Here is a 19,411-nt window from a genome sequence, read left to right as displayed (position 1 = left end):
AGTTCAGGGCGCTTACGTCCAACACTGGTCTCCATCCCCCTGAGGACTTCGGAACTAGGAAAAGGCGGTTGTAGAAGCCCGATGAACGATGGTCTGTCACTAGTTCGATAGCCCCCTTCTCCAGCATCTGATCTACTGCTAGATGGAGAGCTTGATTCATGATGGGGTCTCTGTACCTGGCCGTCAGCTCCCTTGGGATGGTCGTCAAGGGAGGTCTTTCGACGAAAGGGATGAGGTAACCTCTCCTCAAAATTGAAAGGGTCCAAGGATCCGCCCCTTTCTGGGTCCAGACTTCTGCAAACTCTAAGAGTCTGGCACCTACCATTGTTTGAAGGACTTGCAAGTTATTTGGGGGCTTTAACTGACTTGGCAAAAGTCTTACCCCTTCTTGAAGGTCTACGACCTCTAAACGTAGAGGTTCTTGAGGAAGAAGCCCCTCGAAAGGGTTCTCGAACACTTGACTTTTCCTTCTTAGCCTTGGTAGGGAAGGAAGGGCGAGGTTTTCTTGCCGACTGTGCCAAAAGGTCCTGGGTGGCTTTAGCCGAAAGCGATCTCGAAATGTCCTGCACTAGATGTTTAGGGAACAACTGAGCGGACAGAGGAGCAAACAGCAAAGAAGACCTCTGGGCGTGGGAGACAGACTTCGTTAAGAAGGAACAATAAACGGACCTCTTCTTCACGATCCCGGCCCCATACAGGGAGGCGATTTCACTCGCTCCGTCTCTTACCGACTTGTCCATACAAGACAAAACACACATGAGATCTTCTGGTGAAAAGGACTCTGGCACTTCAATTTTCTTGGCTAGGACCCCCAACGACCAATCAAGGAAGTTAAATACCTCCAGCACTCTGAACATGCCTTTCAGCATGTGATCTACTTCATTCATTGCCCAAGTCGTCTTTGCAGAGTTAAGGGCAGCTCTCCTCGTCGAATCTACCAGCGCCGAAAAATCCGAATCAGCCGAAGACGGTAGACCCAATCCTAAGGACTTCTGTTTCGTACCAGAAACCAGCGCGTCCTGATAACTTCGAAGGAGGAAAAGCGAACATCGTTTTCCCCGCTTCTTCTTTGGAAGCCATCCTCACACAAGAAGAACTCTTCGCTGTCTTCGCCGTTGAAAAAAGTGAGTGAGGAGAAGGAGGAGCCGTAGGAGTAAGGGAATCCCCAAAAACTTGCAAAAGTAGCTCTGTAAGCTTCTTGTAAGAAGACACAGCAGCAGAAGTGTTCGGTTCCTCATCCGAACCTTCTAGGACGTCTTGTCGAGGCGAGCGCGGAAGATCCTTAGGTGACGAAGGGATCCTAGTAGGAGTTGAGCAAGAGGTTGGAGAGCGCCTTCTCGTAGAAGAGTTCACATCCACTGGAGAACGATGAGAAGATCTGGGTTGTCTACAATGAGACTCCCTCTTCGAGGTAGACGGAATCTCAGCAGAAGGAGAGGTAGGGCTCCTACCCCGAGAATCCTTGGATACATCCACAGGGCGCTTACGAGGAGGTGAGCGCCTACCAGACTCTTTGCGCCTATCCTGAGGCGAGCGGAAGTTTGACTGGAAGGCGAAATGCGCCTACTAGGAGAAGGCTGCTTGCGAGACTCTAGACGTCTAACAAGAGGGTAACATTCAGGAGAAGGGCGCTTCAAAGCTAACGAGCGCCTACCTGGAGAAGGGCGCTTACAAGGTTCCTGGTGCCTACCAAGAGACGAACGGTCAGGAGTAGTGCGCCTAAAAGAGGGAGAGCGCCTACACGGAGAAGGGCGCTTGAAAGACTCTTGTAGTCTGCCCCGAGGAGAATAATCAGGAGTAGGACGCCTTAACAGAGACGAGCGCCTACTAGGAGATCGACGTGCAGTAGGCTCTTGGCGCCTACCTTGCGGGGAGTGGCTAACAGCAGGACGCCTATCAGGCACACGACTCCTACCAGACTCTTGACGCCTGTAAGGAGAGAAGTCACGATCCGACACTCGAGGACAGCGACATCTGGAAGAAGAACGCCTACTTGTATAAGGGCGCCTTCTAGGATCTTGAGGCTGCTGAGGAGAAGTCCCACGCGAGGGAGTCGAAGAAATAGCATGATGTGCAAGTGCAGTGCACTTACTGGAAGCGGGAATCCAATCTGGAAAAAAAACTTCTTTCTCCATAGAGCGTCCGACCGATGTTTGGCGCCTTGAAGTCGAAAGAGAACCAGGAGAGCGAGGGCGCTCATGTGAGCCCCTACCTTCATACGAAAACTCCCCATATGAAGGAGGGGGGGGGGATCCGCTTTAAAAAGAGGAGAACGATCCTCTGAAGAGCGGCGCCTAGATTTCTTGATCGGAAGAGAAACGTCCTTCTTCCTACGTGATCTAACTGCTAGAGAATCTGCTAGCGCCGTGATCTGAGCTTGAAGTCCCGCAAGTACTCTCGTAGGAGAATCTTGTTGTTCTTCCTCGGAAGCAGGCGCAGAACGAGGAGCGCGAGAAGAAGAACGATCGCAGGATCTCTTGGGTTTCTTCACCTCCACCGACGATTCTTCCGGGAAAACCTCCGGACTAGAAGCCAAAGGACTGAAGGGAGCCTTCCAAGCCCTCTTCAACGGGCGCGACGCATCCGGGGAGTTCCAACCTCTCTTCGGAGAGGGAGAAGACGAAGAGGAGAAGCATTGGCGTAGGAGCTCCTTCTTGTAGCGATCCGAGGCAGCCTGGGAGCGTACTTCAGGATCTGCCGAGGGGACGCCTGACCGGTGGGGGTTTCCCCTCCCTAGCCCTCTTGCGGCTTTCGGGGGGACTTTCCTTTTACTCCACTGGAACTGGGAGTCTGGAAGAGGTCTAGGCCTAGAGGCACTAAGGAGACCGGTCAGACGCACCCTCCACAAACAATGGGGGACCACTGCACTGATCACTAACACTCTCCTTACCTTCCAACTGACGAATCTTCTGATCCATAGATAGAATCGTGGCTCTTAGAGCCGCCGCCATCCGAAGAACGAATCTTCGGCTTCGGTGCGGGAGCAGGGGCTGCAACTTGGAGAGAAGGTTCTACTTCTACATTAGCCATAGGATCCACATCCAACTCACTCATTCTAGACCTACTAGAACTTCTAGAGGAAGCCTTACGTACTCTATCACGTTCCAACTTCCTAACATAAGAAGAGAGAGCCTTATATTCTTCTTCATTCAATACCTTACATTCACTACAAGGGTTAGCAAAAGAACATTCATTCCCCCTGCATTTCATGAAACCAAAAGGTGTGAGGGTCCACCGAAGCTTTCGGCAACCTCACCTTACATCCTTCATTCACGCAAAACCCTAAACAAAACAGAAAGTTTTTAGCTACTGAATCTAGGTCAGACATCGTTACTAAAAATCGAAAATCCCAAATCAAAATCAAAACGGTCCACAATTAGCGTATGCCAAGCCAAACAAAGCGAATACGTCACCAAAAGAAGTCCAAATTAACTCCAGGCAAGCGAGAATCGAAAAACTATCGAGAGGAACCGACAACAGTTGTTATCGTTCCCGCGACAGAGAAAAATCTGACAAGCAAGGGGGATTGGTTCGTACACCCGCCACCCAGCGGCGGGTAAGGTAGACCACCTGACCTACCTGTCGTGTGTGCCGCGAGATTTGAAATTCTGTTGGGAACGTCTGAGACTATAGCTAAGTATATATCTGTCAGGGAAGTTCATGTACAAAAATAGGCTGTTATAAGCATTTTTTATTTTAGAGGGTGTCAAGTATTCTAGAGGTTTTAGGGTTCTTCGAGGGGCAGGGGATGATGCACATCCCCCAAAAATCCCGGGAGTTGACTGTGCCTTCTAATGGTCATCCCATACCATCAAGGAGTATTTTGCATACCATTACAGGCAGTCCCCGGGTTATGACGGGGGTTCCGTTCTTGAGATGCATCGTAAGCCGAAAATCATCGTAAGCCGGAACATCATCAAAAATCCTAAGAAAACCTTACTTTTAATGCTTTGGGTGCATTGGAAACTATGTAAACTGCATTCTTATGGCATTTTTCATCAAAAAAACCTTCAAATATTGATTATTTTGCATTTTTGGTGTCATATTTCATCTGCCAGATGAGCGTTGTAGGTGTCGTAACCCTGGAACATGCGTCGTAACCCTGGAAATAATATCTGGTGAATATAATTGAAAAGCGTCGTAACCTCGGAACGTCGTAAGCCGAGACCTTCATAACCTGGGGACTGCCTGTATTTTATTGTACACTGTAAACATTGGAAACCATTTTTGTGATACTTCGATTTCACGATTTACTATTTATTATCCCTTACAAGCATTGACAGCTTAGATTTATTTCTTTTAATTTTCTATTAGTGTTGAGATCAAGCGACAGTGTGTGGCATTCCTTACACCTGTTATGTGTCTTATCACTGTGTTTAATAAAATATGTTGTTTCAGTATACTTCAAAACAAAATTAACTCAAGTGGGCAGTGCATAGTGCATTTTGCTACATCTTAGCATTTAGTAGTACAGCGGTATAGATAATTATAAGTAGTGAATCAGATAATTAAAAAAAATATGTATTGTAATTACACTGGGATTTTTTCATATGTGAAGTTTTCTGATCATGTGTTCTTTGTTCTGCAAAATGTCAATGTTTCAGGTGTTTACTGACAGTGTTGATGAAGACAGGAAAGCACTGTATTGCGTGTTTGCTGGCATGGCACAAGAAGAAGCAGACTGCATAATTCAGGCAAGGTATGCAGCAAAAATGTTAAAATTATGAAAGCAATAAAAGTGTCTAAATGCACTTCCTGTTAGTTATTTATCATATCTTTCAACTTAGATTATTGATTTGAGATGAATCTTATCCACTGTTAAATTTAGCTATATCGCCACATTGACTAGGCGAGTCAGCATTCAAACATAAAAACAAATTGGCTGTCTGGATGACTGTTTAGTTCACTGTTCTCCACCAGGTGTGTTTCGAATGCTTTAGCTCTTGTCAGAATTCTCCTTTCCGCCATTGCGCTTAGGCAATTGTTGGTATTCTAATGAAGTTTGGCTGTTTTGCATCTGTTTTTGGTATTGTAATTTCATTTTCCTAGGATGTCTTCCACTGGAAGCAAACCCAATATAATATTAAGGCTATGTAGGAATGATTTTGGTGTAAGTAGGATTTTGGAATTTGAAGTAAATCAACATTTTGTTTGTACCAGCTGCAGGGGTACAGAGTGTGGTCCTGGAACTAGATGTGAGGAATGTTGGGGATTGTTCCTATAAGTATCTGAATATGTCAGATACTTATAGGAAAGAAGGGAAGCTGATAGATTGCAAAAGCAATTAATTAGGTCAGGACTTAATCCTGTTGGTTCTATCCTACTTAGTGTCCCTTCATCTGTAGGATTCCCTACTTAGTTTAGGCCTTTTGGTAGTACTAGTATTGATACTTCCTTTGTAGCTCCGTCTTCTGCTCCCCATGCAGTTCAGGAAAAGCGTATCGGGGAGTTAGAACATGAAATTAAACTTATTTTAGTGTCTAATGCAAGTTGTACAGAGTTTGTGACAGGAAACGTCCTGCATCCCTCCATAGTACTGTATGCTCTTTTTACATTCCCCTGTTAGAGGTAAGGTGTTGGTGCCCTCACCTGTACGTAGCCTAAGCCTTGGACTGCCCTGCGATAGTGTGCCTTGCGATAGTCAGCTACTATGGAACTCAGTCGGTTCTCGGGGTAATGGGGTTCTGTGCTCTCCAACACCTACTTCATCCTTTTCACGGTCTGAATATGCTTTCTGACTCATTGGTACACACAGTCATATGGACTATTTTGGATCAATGTTAATCTTTGCTCCATATGCGCATTCTGCCGTTATCGGTACCTAGTTTGAGGATGTTAACACATGTAGGATTAACTATACTATAGGTATAGACAGTTTTATTGAGATGATATTGTTTCTGTAGCAAGTTATTCTGTTTGTCATGCAACACGAAATATTACGTTGACTCAGTCGCCGACCAATCTCTCATGTTTTGCTTATTCTAAATTCTCATTTGCTAGCCTATTCCTCTTTTTCTGTCGAAATGCACTTTTTCATTCTTTGCTTGCTTTTCCTTCAGCTATCAGCAGATCTCTTACTACTGCCTTGATTAATGTTTCTTTCAAATTTATAATGCATCTTCGAATCTTTCCAAGCTAGATACAGGCAGCCCCCGGTTAACAGCGGGTTCCATTCCTGAGGGCCTGATGCTAATTGAAAATCGTCGCTAACCGAAATTCAAAAGTACTGGCACCACAATCCACCTTATGGTGTCCTAGACTTGTTAACAATGACTTAGACAGAGTCACAGCCAAGTACTTTGCCCTGATATGTAATAGTACAGTGGTACCTCGTTTGTCGAATGATTCTTATGTCGAACATTCTGTTTTTTGAACGAAATTTTCGAGAAAATTTTGTTTGTTCATATACAAAAAATACCTTCGGTCTTAACATTAGGTTAATACTAGCGCCAAGCTGGAAACCGGTAGAATTAGTAAAAAAACTTGAGATCCAGGGACTATTGGCATCTGTACCAGGTCACGGGGCATGGTAGTTCCCAGAATGCCCTTGGCATCCCGTGACCTATCAGTTACTTTCCTACCGCCTTTAAGATAGGACATGATTACTTTCTATCTGTTTTAAGCCGGTTTAGTTTGCCCGTTTTATTCATATTTTCTTTTTTCTCTGTGGGTTATCTCAGTGTGGGTGTGATCTGCTAGGTGTGTGTACATTGTGAGATATGGAGAATTTTGCTTCAAGGGAAATTTCTTTGGGATCTCGTAAGAGACAAAGGAAATGCCCTGGAATGAGTGGGTTTCCTTGTTCAAGATTTTTAACATCGGTAGCTACAGATCCTCATCCAATGTGTAGTAGGTGCAGAGAAAACGTATGTACTATTACTAATCCTTGTTCAGTTTGTCGTGGTTGGTTGTTGGAACAATGGATGAAGTTTTATGGGAAAGGCCAGTACAAAAGAAAGGAGACGACGCCATCTTTGGATAACCAAGTGTCGTCGGCTTCTTTTGTATCTGCAATACATCAGACTGCTCCGTATGTTTCGTCACCTGCTTTTGATGTTTCCCATAACCCTTCAGTTTCTTCTAGCAATTCTGCACCAACAACAACATCGATGTTTCTGGCAAAGCAGAACTTTGGAAACAGTTTTGCAGCACTTGCAGGGATACCAGCATTAGCGGCTCAGTCTATCCTTACAAGCGTGGTGACGTCACAACCGACGTCACAGCCTACTGCTTCTCTCACTACTTCGTTGCCTTCGGAGACAAATACGCTTTCTGACTCATTGGTACACACAGTCATAAAGAAATTACAAGCTCTAGAGGACAAAATAGATAAGAAAGACAAAAAGAAAAGACTTGAATCGTCGTCGTCTTTGCCTTCTTCCTCTAGTTCGGCGTCATTGCAAAACTCAATGATGTCACTGTGTGTACCAATCAAGCGTTGGAGGATACAGGACTTCGTGACTGATCCTCGTGCTAAGAGGAGAAGAGTAAATTCTTCTTTATCTTCGAGCCAGGACTGTCACATCCCTGTCAGCAACAAAGTGAAGAAGGCAGTGGCTGGTAAAGTTAATGCTAATGGCCGAAGTCATTTACAGGTGTCCGAACGGGTGAAAGTATCGACAGCCACTGGAATGGCAACCACTGCGGAGATGCCAAGTGTGAGGACAAAGACTTCACTGCCATTGGGGAAATCAACAGTGAGTGGACAGCATTCAACGAAGAACGGAGAACGTATATCAGTTTCTCCTGTAAGACCTTTTAAAATAAGAAGGAAGGATGAGAAAGCTCCCATTAAAAGGTCAAATAATAAAGAGTTAGTAACCTCTCCTGGTACACTGATGGAAAGCGTTATTCGCCTCGACAAGAGATCAAGGTCAACTTCCCTGACAGCAGTTGGAGATGATAGTCTAATGACCTTGAATAATATTAATAGAGATAGAAAGGAAATTAGCTCGGTTTCGAGAGACCCACCATCTTGGAGGAATAGACGGAGTTCTCGCTCTAGATCTGTCATAGAAGCATTTAGGCGGTCACGTTCTTCTACTGACTATTCAAGATCAAGCCAACATCGGCCGTCAGAGATCAAAGATGCCGCAGTCGTAGGGTCGGATGGCCATGACGCACCCGAACGTTTGTCAGAGGACAGAAGTGAACTAGCTTCTACTGCAGCCGACCACAATATGTTAGAACCGGAGGAAGGGGAAAACCAGGAGTTCTGGCTTTGTATGCGGAGACGGTTGATCTGATTCGTCAATTCAATAACTTTCGAGGAGTCCGGAGGCACTTGCCTGTATACTTCCTCCAGGAATTGATATGGTATTTGGACTGAAAAAGGATATGAAGGTGTAGTATGAATTACTTTCCTGAAGTTATGTGGAGTCAGTTTGACAGCATGTCAATGCACAGATTGCAGGAAGGGATAAATCATTAAGATCGTATAGATCATTAAAGTTTATTCCCCCGCCATTGATGAAACAGAAAATATTATGCGACACCTATGGTTCCTTTGCTATCAAGACAAATTAACCTAGATGTGGTAAGGTTAAAGCCTGGATTGACCTTGGATCAAGTTAAGATGGAATGACCGTCGATGACTTGTCAGGAGGCTGCTACATTGGAAGCAATGGCTTCTTCTATCTTTCAGACTACTGCTTGGTTAGACCTTTGGTCAACAGCAAAAATTGCGTCCACAGAAGCAACAAGAAAATTAGTGGATTAGACAATGTTTTTCAGATTGCTCCAATCAGGTTCCAGTGCAATTACGTACTTGATGAATTTGAGTGCCAATGTATGGGCTAATATCCCGTTGATGAGGAGAGATGCAGCATTGGCTAGATTAAGCCGCACTATTGACTTGGATTCCTTATTAGCAGTGTGGAATGGGGATATCCTAGAGTTGCAATTGCTGTTACCAAAGGGTATACTGGAAGCTGCTATAGATAGAAGAAGAATGGATACTAACGACAGATTAGTCCAGCAGGCAGTTAGGAAAACATCTGGAAGCCAGGCTAATTCTAATGAGGTAAGACAACATCAGCAATTACCTCAGAAGAGACCAGCGAGACATAACATCTCCTAATAGGTCAACAAGACCCTCTTCCTCAAAGAAGTTAGCTCATCGGCCCTTTCACAATAGACTCAACAGAGGAAGGGGTATTAGGGGCAGGAAGAGAGGTCAAGATGATAGGATGGGCACCTCTCATCACTCAGCCACACCAGTGGGGGGTTGCCTGGCAAATCATTGGAGGGTGTGGCAGGAATTTGGAGTGGAGCAGTGGGTGGTGGATGTTCTCAGAGTCGGATATTTGATTCCGTTTGATGTGACCCCACCCCTGACAGAACAACCATTACCTCAACTCTCCTATGCTCAGGAATCTCAGAAAGCTCTCATTCTGCAAGAGGCTTGGAGGACGAGACGAGCCTTTACTAGTAGTACAGGAGAGTTTGCTCTTCAGTCTTGGTTAGGCTTATGCAGAGCATGGAACTGCATGCATATACCTTCTTGGTGCATGGTCAAGTCCTGTCCTTGTGTCTTGGACCTGGGGGACCCAACACGTAAGATGGTAGACTCGGAATCCGTCTTTTTTTTTTTTTAGTGTGAGGGGGAATGGGGTTGCTTTTGCCTCAATGGAGAATAGTGAAGTTGGAAGGAGGTGATAATTCTTGGCTGACTATTACCAATCATAATTACGTGGTTGTGATCTGCTCAGCTTGCTTGACTTGGCTTGGCCTGTCCAGGTCGGCTAAGTTGAGTGCTCTTGATCAGATCGTCTCTTTGCCATAGCATAGCACCCTCCTTTCCTGTGATGTGGTCTTCATTCAGTCCTAATGTCATATCATTAGATACTTGAGTTCCACAGGAAGGTGTCATCCTCTTCATCCTTGTCATCATCATCATCTGCTGCCTCCTCCCCTTCAACTAAACTTAGTCGTTCTAAGAAGAAGAAAGTAGCCTTTCTGCCCGTAATAAGTTTCACCAGGTGGACATCGAAGGGTCTGCCTTCTTTTACAGAGGAAGCAATTGGATATCCTGTAAGCTATCCTAATGCTTCGGTTCTAGGACTAATCCCAGGGTATATTGTTTCAATGAGCCATAGGAGCACAGACTTCGGTTTGTGCTCCTACCACTGGGTCTAGAGATTCCATCTTTAGAACTAGTATTACATCAGGGAGAGCTTGTTTGCGAGACACGCCGAATGTACAAGCCTCTGTGGGGAATTGTGCATCCAAATTCGGTGCCGGAGAGACAGCTCACTGTCCTAATTCTGGCACAGGACAGGAGAAGAGTGCGAGTCATTCAGTGACTCACCCCTGCTGTCATCACTAGCATTAGTGTACTACAAGTTCTTTAGATGTATGTCTTTCAAGACAGGACATCATGAGAGTTGCAAGTTCTCGCCAACCAGTGGTGCACTCAACTCCACTCTTGTAAGTAGTATATTGCCTCTCCTAATCAATCTACTACTGATAGGAAAACTCTGTCTTGCCACCACAGGGATCTCAGGCCTCTGGATGGCATTTGACGCTTGTTTATGGCACACAAGCCCTTGTGAGAGTCATTAGAGATAGTTTTGTTTTTCAAGCCTGCATCTCTTCTCTCTCCAGCATCGATGAAGAGGACAGACGATTTGCATGGGCCATTGTCAACATCATCCTTTAAGGGGTGGATTACATGTCGCGATCCCGTCTCGGATGTCAAATCACTTGTCATCTAATGACAAGTTTGATTCCTTCACGATAACCTGTGCCTTGGACTTTGTATTTATTGATCCAGATCAATAATAACTTTGTCCTATTGGCATATTGCTGTAACTGACAGAGACTTGACACCCTTGACTGGTTGCTGATATACTTGCCAAGGGAGAAGTGTCTAACAACACATCTCTCTCATGGTCTTGTGTGATTGCAAGGAACTTCTCTGCAGATGGAGACATCGTCTCCTGTACGCTCTTCCCGAGAGTGCACAGTTCCAGTCGCATGTACCTTTCATTATGTTCTGAAGAATATGTCAGACTGAAAGAGAGATGTGGTCTCATTAGGACCACATTTGTCTTTCTTCCTTTACGTTTTTGCCCGTAAGTCCTTGAAACCCCGTTTTTCCTCGGACCTGTGGTAGATGCTCAACAAGTTTGTGTTTTCTTACCTGGCTCCTTCAAGAGTACAAGTTGCATCTCGCCTAAGGTGTGTGGTTCTAGAGATAAGAAGGATGCGAGAGTGACTGTCCTTTCCTCCTCCCTCCTTGTCCTTCTACTTCTCTTCCTTCGGGTTGAGAATAGGACTCGAACCTACACTTGCTTGTCTGACAATTGAAGCAGTAAGCCTACACATTGAGCTTCCTTTCTATTTTCCTTTTTAGAATCATAGAAGCAATTCCACTCCTTCCTCTAGCAAGAGGAAGGAGACTCGGGCAGTAAGGCAAAACTTTCTCGGAGCTTTGCCTTACTGCCTCCGACTGACTATTCTTCCTAGCCTTTTTCGTACGAATTATGATTTCTTACTCATTTTGAAAAGGCGCAGAAGTCTGACTCTTGATCTCGCAGTTCTTATACCCCAATCAATTTGTAGGAGTCAGGGCACTCCTCCTCACTCTTTTGACCAGGAGTAGCCCAGGTGTGCATAACTCCAGTCAGTTCTAGAGACTCGCTCAGATTCCTCCCTCCAATAAGCGAGTCTTCGTATTGTAAAGGACTGAGGGTTTGTATACTGTGTAGGCACAAATCACAATTTTTAAAAAGTAAATTGTATTTTTCCTAACTATGCAAACCTGAAGTATTTACAATAATGCCCACTTCATGCCATCCCTCAATCTGAAACCTTGGCTGAAAGGCAAAGTGAAAGTTACTTCCAGGCAGGTGAGTCTCCCTGCCTAGCAAACGGTAGGTAAAGCCTAACCACGTTGTTCAAGAGTTTTAACAGCCATGTTCCAGCTTCACCGTAAGCATATTCCTATTGTTATGGACCTCAGGTTTGTATAGTTAGGAAAAATACAATTTACTGTCAAAAATTGATTTTTAATGCATAAATTACCAGAAGTAACAGAAAATGTAGATTCAAATGAGAATTAACAGAACTATTGGTGATACATACATAAAAATGATTTTTCAACTACTTTTCTTATGTAAGAAATACGATCAGCAATTTTGCTTATTGTAATTTGGCATAGAGTGTGAAGATATTTGTGGCTGAATACTGGTAGCAGGGGAAAGGTGAGGCAACTCAATGACTCCATCTAAGAAGGAAGAACTTCATTACAAATTCGAAGCCTGGTGTAGGGAAAGCAAAAATTGATTCCTCAAAAAACTGCAAAAAAGGCTGTCTGTATAACTCCCCAGCAGCATGTTACCTTAGGCAATGAACAATGGAATTAACTACATTTAATAAAAGCTCTTTAATTAATTGGGTTGAACACCACACAAAATTGAGATGCTGAACCAGCATCAGTATTCAGCTTGTCTATTTATCTTTGATCTTTGCATAAATTTAAATGTGGACATATATATACAGTACAGAGTTCCCCCCGTATTCGTGTTCTCCGGATTCGCGGACTCACACATTCGCGGATTTTTCTTTGGAATCTATCTAGAAATTATTCGCGGACGGACTCGCCCATTCGCGGAATTTTCCGACAAAAATAATCACTAATTAGTGTATTTTGATGTTTATTTTCATGACTAAATACATTTTTATGATACAAAAATGACTTTTTACAATTTTCAAATTTTTCAAATATTAATTTTGATTAATACTGTATTAGTAAGTTTAATAAGTTTAAATGATATCACATAATAAAAATAATAATTCTCTCTCTCTCTCTCTCTCTACTACAAAGATATATGTTTTTTTGTATGATAAATAAATGATTTATTATTTTCAAATATTAATATTAATTTATACAGCAATAATATCAATTCATTAAAGAAAATACCATAGTGAAATAGTAAGATTTTAGCTTATAAATTTAAAAAATTATGGAAGAACGAAGGAAATCCCAGTCAGATTCTTTCTCTAACTCAAGGTACTAAAACTCAGATATACGTATCAAGTTAAGTGAGGAAGGGGGAAGGAGCTGATTTGTGGCTGCCATCACGTGGGCATGAAATTTCCATCTCTCTCTCTCTCTCTCTCTCTCTCTCTCTCTCTCTCTCTCTCTCTCTCTCTCTCTCTCTCTCTCTCTTTTACTGAGATGAGAGATTTTTATGGTACATATATGCGTAATATGTTTATTAATATTTTCAAATAATAACTGTAATTACAAAAATCATATGTGAAAGTATTTTACAAATACTACGATAATCTCTCTCTCTCTCTCTCTCTCTCTCTCTCTCGTCTCTCCTTCTCTCTCTCTCTCTATCTCTCTCTCTTCTCCTTCTTCTTCTCTCTCTCTCTTCAAGCGATGTATGAATATAAATTCATTAAAGAAAATACTAAAGTGAATTAGCAAGATTTTAGTTTATAAATAAAAAGAATTACGTAAGAAGAATGAAAGAAAATGCTCATTACCCCGCATCTCTCTCTCAGAATTCCAGTAGCAAGCCGAGTTGGCTGGGGTCCAACAACTGTGCTGCCATATCTTACGATAATGTACTCTCTCTCTCTCTCTTTTACTGAGATGAGAGAATTTCTATGGTACATGTGTATGTTTATTAATATTTTTTGCATAATAATAAATAAATAGTAATATAACTATATTCAAAATTCATATGTGATAGTATTTTAAAGAAGTACAATAATCTATCCACTTCACTCTTTTAAATAAGGACAATCTCTCTCTCTCTCTCTCTCTCTCTCTCTCTCTGCTATTGGCTGTTTATACATTTCTAATGGTAAAATGTTTAAGATTACTTTAAAATGATATTAATAATACCAATTCAATGGTATATTTGATGTAGGATAATACTTTAAATAGACATTTGGTATTTGTGACTTCACATTTCCATTGTTCCACTGTAAAAAGAAAATGGATGTCTCATATAGTAACAGTATGAAAGAAAACGTGCATGACTGAATACTTATGGGGGGACTGAATTATTTTCACATACGTAACTAAGTCATTCAGTACGTACATAGTATGTATTTATGTATAAACATAAAATGTAAGGTTTACTTTAAAATAGTATTAATAATATTTCAAAGATTAATATGAACCATAATAGGATATTTTATGTATATTTGATGAAGGATGGTCTTTAAGGGATACTTTGGTATTTGCATGTTTAGGATAGGGGTTTATGAGCATTTCTGGGCTCAGCTCGTGTCGGCCTATGAAAGGATCCTTAATATCATTCTTTCTAGGTAAAATTAATCTAAAATTACCAGAGAAAAACAAAATTAAGAAAATGTCAGTAAAACTGACTCGCTCACTCTTAAAAAGAAGTGTCGGTATGATAATAGGGGCGAGTGTGGAACACTACCACGAGACAATCACCAATTAGAACTTCCAATCAGAATCCCCCCAAGAGAGAGCTGATACCAACGGGCGATGCAGCCGCTACTACTACTACTAGACGCCACGGACAGCACGCCCCTAGCGGACATCCTTAATTTTTAGCGCTAGCGTCAAGACGCAATTTTTCCTTGTGCTGTGCTATTTCTGGATTTATCTCTATAATCTACCATGGAACGCTCTGCTATTGCCACGGCTAAGTTAAGTAACTCATAAGTAATATTTTACCTCATTTTATCTTCCGGGTACCAGTATTTTTCCTCTTAAATAGGTCATATACGGTTCCCCGGTTGTCTCGTGGCGGCGCCATGCTGCCTCGTAAGAATTCCCGGTCCTCCATACTGGGACTTTCTTATACTTTATGGGCTTACTATATTACGTTCATTGTTTTTACATCGAGTTTTAGCTAGTTCAGCCCTCCTACCATTTCTCTTAGTTTGGTATTTAGGGCTATTAATTATTATTCCGGCCGGCCCAGCATCCCGGCTCTTGCTCTTCATCGGCTATCGCTGGCTCCGAGTAGGCTTCTGTTTCTTGGAACAGTCTGCCTCCTCCTGGGCTTTCTTTCTTTTCTTTTACTGAAAAGTGTCTTTTCCATCTTTTCGATGTATATTATTATTTATGGGTGTTAGGCTAGCCTAGGTGCTTGTTCCTTGTATTGGTACAGCCTGGTTCACGTGGCCCTCTCACGGTTGTGTTGCTCGCGGCCTAGGCCACTTGCGGTCACGTGTTCCATCGCACCTTACCCTGCCCCCGCCCTCCCTCCTTCTGGTATAGGGAGGAGCTGGGGGACCCCTTGGTTGTCATGACAACCTCAGTTGCCTTCTCTCACTCCTACTCTGAGGCGGCCAGGGGTTCCTCCCAGCGGGGGGTATAGGGCGACCACTCATGAGGTACCGGGTCTCCGTGCGGGTAGTCGGTGAGGCGGGGAGGAGTAGGCCATCCCTCCCCCCTCTCTCACTCCCGCCGTGTTACACCGAGACCTTCCTCCCCCCCTCCCCTGTTGCTCAGCCACCTCCCTCGCTATACGAAAGGAGCCTTCCGTCGCAGCCGGGGCACCTTTGGTTATAGATTACTGGCTCCGCTAGCGGGCGGGGTGGGCACCACTAGTGGTCGGTTGCTTGCCTACTATATCCTTACATCTCTCCCCCGCTACCGGAAGGGAGCTTGCTTCTTACCCGCGCACTCTTCTAGTAGACGGGCGGAGGGAGGTTTGTATTATTATTATTATTTTAAGGATATACCCTAATTTTACAATGAATTGTGTAATATGATTATTTTTATCTACCATCCCCGCCATTTTCCGTCGTGGTTTCCATTTACCACCACTCCTGGTTGGTTCCCTTTTGTGTCCCCGCCATCAGCGGAGCTATAGCCTAGGGCACACAACCAACCTAGTTACCACACGTATTTTGGCGGGGCTCTGGTTTAATCTAACTTTATCGCTCCGGCACCAGCGGAGCATCTGTTAGACTGTAAGTGTTTACCTGGTACTCATGTATCTTTCCACTTACAGGCTACCAACTGTCAGGTCCCAGCGTGCAACGCGACGTTGTACGACCCCTGCGGCCACGATGAGTGCAGGTCTCACGCCCCATGTGCCACGTCATACAATGAGATGATCGTCTGGCACCCAGAAGCCTGCGCCATCTGCTACGACCTGGTCGGTCAGCTGGGAGATGGGGTAAGTCCGTTATAGGCTTCCTTATCATTTTACTAACAACTCTTAGTCATAAGTTTGTTAACCCCGTTCCGCCACTGGAAGCTAATCTCGCTTTTCTTTCAGGCTACTGGTGTGAGGGAAGTCGCCCTCGCCACCCTGAAAGCGTGGGTGGGCGCTGGTCTTCGGGAAGAACGCCGCCAAAGGCCAGCCCTACATTCTTGATAAGAAGCTGGCCGTCCAGATCTTCCCTGCGGGCAAGTCGACCGGTTACGTTGACCCCTTGTCCGCTGCCCCTCTGATAGCCTCCATCCAGCAAGACCTCCAGCAATCCTTTGGGGTCGTAGCCTCCCAGGAGTCGGTCCCGGACGTCGCTGCCCTGGACCTTAACATCGAGCCCATGGCGGTAGGGGTGGAGGATTTGTTGGTTGAGGTAGGTGTGTCGGGCGCCCAAGGTCTTTCCTTGGGTGCTCCTGGATCTTCTCCTGTCCCTTCTTCGAGTGCTTCATTCCAAGGCTTTGTGGGATCTGAGATCCCTACCCGCTCTCCCGCTCTCTCTGTACCCCCAAAGGTGAAGGGACAGAGAGAACCGAAGACTCTGGCCAAGACAACTTCGAGGAAGTCGTCTTCGTCTTCTTCGGCTAGGAAGTCGTCGACTTCCTACGCCGATGCGGTGAAAGCGAAGCCGAGCTCTTCTCACTCAAAGAGCTCCAGAAGCAAGGCTTCTAAGGAAGAAGGCTCGCGCTCCCGCCGAGCCAGTGCCTTCGTCCCGCCTCCCCCGCTTCCACTCCGGCTACGCCGGTAGGAGGAGCAGGGCCTAGCACCTTTGATCCCTCTGCTTTCTCAGCAGTGGTGATGCAACAGGTGGGCGAGCTGGTTGGCTCGCAAGTCTCCGCCCTGGGGACGAGATTCGAGCAGATGTTCGCACAGTTGTCGAGCACTCTGTCTCAATCAGGCCAGTCGATACAAGGCCTCTCTAACAGGGTTAGAGAAAATGAGGACCGAGTAGCCGGGCTATCTCAGGTTCCTCTTCCAGTCTCCCCAGCGCCAAGCACTGGGATTCTCCAACTCCCGCCATACGACTCTCTGCCAGCTTTCTCCATGGAGAACCCATGGAGAGTAGCTGCCTACGCTCCTTTCAAGGATGGGATGATCTCTATCCCGGAGTGTGGAACTCGAAGGATTGAGGACTTCGAGTTTTACCCTCCAGGTCTGACGCAGCCTTTCATCGGTTATGCTAGGCTGGACCGTAACGGCTCTGACTAGGGAAGACAAGATCTAGAGAGTCGGTTCCTATATAGTAGAGATCATGCTCAGCGGGAATGGGTTCACTGCCTTGAGGACTGGGATGTACGAACACTAAACTCCAGGCCTACAAGAGTCCCTTCACTATTTTCGCGACGGAAGAGGAGGTTTCTCTTCCGTTCGCCACGAAATTAGTGGAGAAGTCCCTTCAGGCAGTCCTCAAGGATGAAAGCCCATCCCACAGTTGAGGGAGGCGGAGTCTACTTCTCCGCTCTTCCCGGCTTTCGGAGAATTGTGGGAGAACTTGCCAGCTACGTTCACGCTTGGTAAGCTCAAACCGGACTGCGCCATGGACCAGTTCGGCGAGAAGCTACCAAGGCTGCCGGATTCCTAATCCAGGCAGAGTTTGATGCGCGAACCAGGTTTGGCAGGTCCCTCAATTCCCTATAATTACGGAAATGGCTGCCCTCTCTTATGCTACGGAACCGCTGTTCAAGAATTTGGCGAAATCTCAGTTCCAGACGGTACTAACGGACGCTTTTGACTTCTTCCAGGCTAGGAGGAACTGCCGAAAGCATGTTCTACAAGAATGTACTATTAGGCATGAGCCGAATAGACTCTTGGCCTCTAGCATGTGGGGAGCGGATCTCTTCCCAGAGTCCGCTGTCAACGAAGTACACCACGAAGCTGCTAGGCTCAACCAGAGCCTTAGAGCTAGGTGGGGTATTTCCTCGAAGAGGAAACAAGATTCCGTTCCCACTGCTGGTAAGAAACCGAAGAAGGCTGGTAAGAGGTTCCAGCCGTATCAGAAACACCAGCAACAGCAGCAATTTGTGCAGGCGGTCCCGTTTTACCCAACAAGGACAACCTGCTAGTTCGAAGCAGAACCAGCCCATCCTCCTGTTGTCCCTCAATCACAGCCATCCACCTCCTACGCTATCTCGCCTGCCTTCAACCCTTACATATGAGGGCTCAACGGCTACAAGACAGCCAAGAGGTAGGGCGAGAGGTTACTTTTGTCAGCGTGGCGCAGGAAGGGCGACAAGGAGCAGGCAGTTCAGAGGAGGGCGTGGTGGCCAACCCGCCCATCAACAATGAGCTCCCCAGGTAGGAGGGAGGCTGTTCCTTTCTTCCGCCACAGGTGGGGGTTCAGCAATTGGGCACAGAGCATAGTGTCCAAAGGATTGGGCTGGAGTTGGATCAAAGATCCTCCTCCAATCAAATCATTCCACCAGTAATACCGTCAGAGGAATTGACAAGATTTACGCGGAAGAAACTCCTTCAGCAAAAGGAGCTATTGTGGCCGAGACAGTCAAGCATCTAAAATTTCAAGGTCGCTTATTCAGCGTGCCCAAAGAAAGGCTCAACAAAAGAAGGGTAATCTTAGACTTGTCAAAGCTAAACTCTTTCATTCGTTGCGACAAGTTCAAGATGCTTACCCTCTCGCAAGTAAGGACCTTACTTCCGCGTGGAGCCGTCACATGCTCCATCGATCTTACAGACGCACTAGCATATCCCTATAGCCAGGCACTTCCGCCCATTCCTAGGATTCAGGCTAGGAAATCAAACATTCTCATTCAAAGTGATGCCCTTCGGTCTGAATGTAGCCCCCAGGGTATTCACAAAAATAGCAGAAGTGGTTGTACAACAATTGAGAGCTCAGGGAATCATGGTAGCAGCATACCTCGACGATTGGTTGATCTGGGCACCAACAGTCGAGGAATGTCTCAAAGCCACCAAAAAGGTAGTTCACTTTCTGGAACATCTGGGGTTCCAGGATAAACAAAACGAAAATCCAGACTTACTCCGGATTCTCGTTTTCAGTGGCTAGGAATCCAATGGGATTTGTCTTCCCACAATCGTCAATTCCAGTGGCCAAACGGAAGGAAATAGCAAAATCTGTCAGGCAATTTCTCAAATGCAAACAAACGTCAAGGAGAAACCAGGAGAGAATCCTAGGATCCCTTCAGTTTGCTTCGGTAACAGATATCCTTCTGAAGGCAAGGCTGAAAGATATAAATCGAATTTGGCGGTCAAGAGCAAACTCCAAATATCGAGACAAG

At 45.1% G+C, this 19,411-nt stretch overlaps 1 protein-coding gene and 1 pseudogene across 1 annotated transcript in view; both read left to right on the top strand.

Moving 5' to 3' along the window:
• LOC135224011 (uncharacterized) overlaps window positions 1–19,411 on the top strand; it is a 248,225-nt gene that overhangs the window by 13,839 nt on the left and 214,975 nt on the right. Inside the window, exon 4 of the mRNA XM_064262935.1 lies at window positions 4,605–4,699. Within this exon, the coding sequence (XP_064119005.1) occupies window positions 4,605–4,699 (95 nt within the window). The remainder of the gene's footprint in view (window positions 1–4,604; window positions 4,700–19,411) is intronic.
• Window positions 1–19,411, top strand: part of LOC135224257 (uncharacterized) — a 218,359-nt pseudogene that overhangs the window by 62,196 nt on the left and 136,752 nt on the right.

Source organism: Macrobrachium nipponense, chromosome 10 (genome assembly GCF_015104395.2).
Source record: "Macrobrachium nipponense isolate FS-2020 chromosome 10, ASM1510439v2, whole genome shotgun sequence".
In the NCBI taxonomy this organism is placed as follows: Eukaryota; Metazoa; Arthropoda; class Malacostraca; order Decapoda; family Palaemonidae; genus Macrobrachium; species Macrobrachium nipponense.
This window is presented reverse-complemented; position numbering and strand designations above follow the sequence as displayed.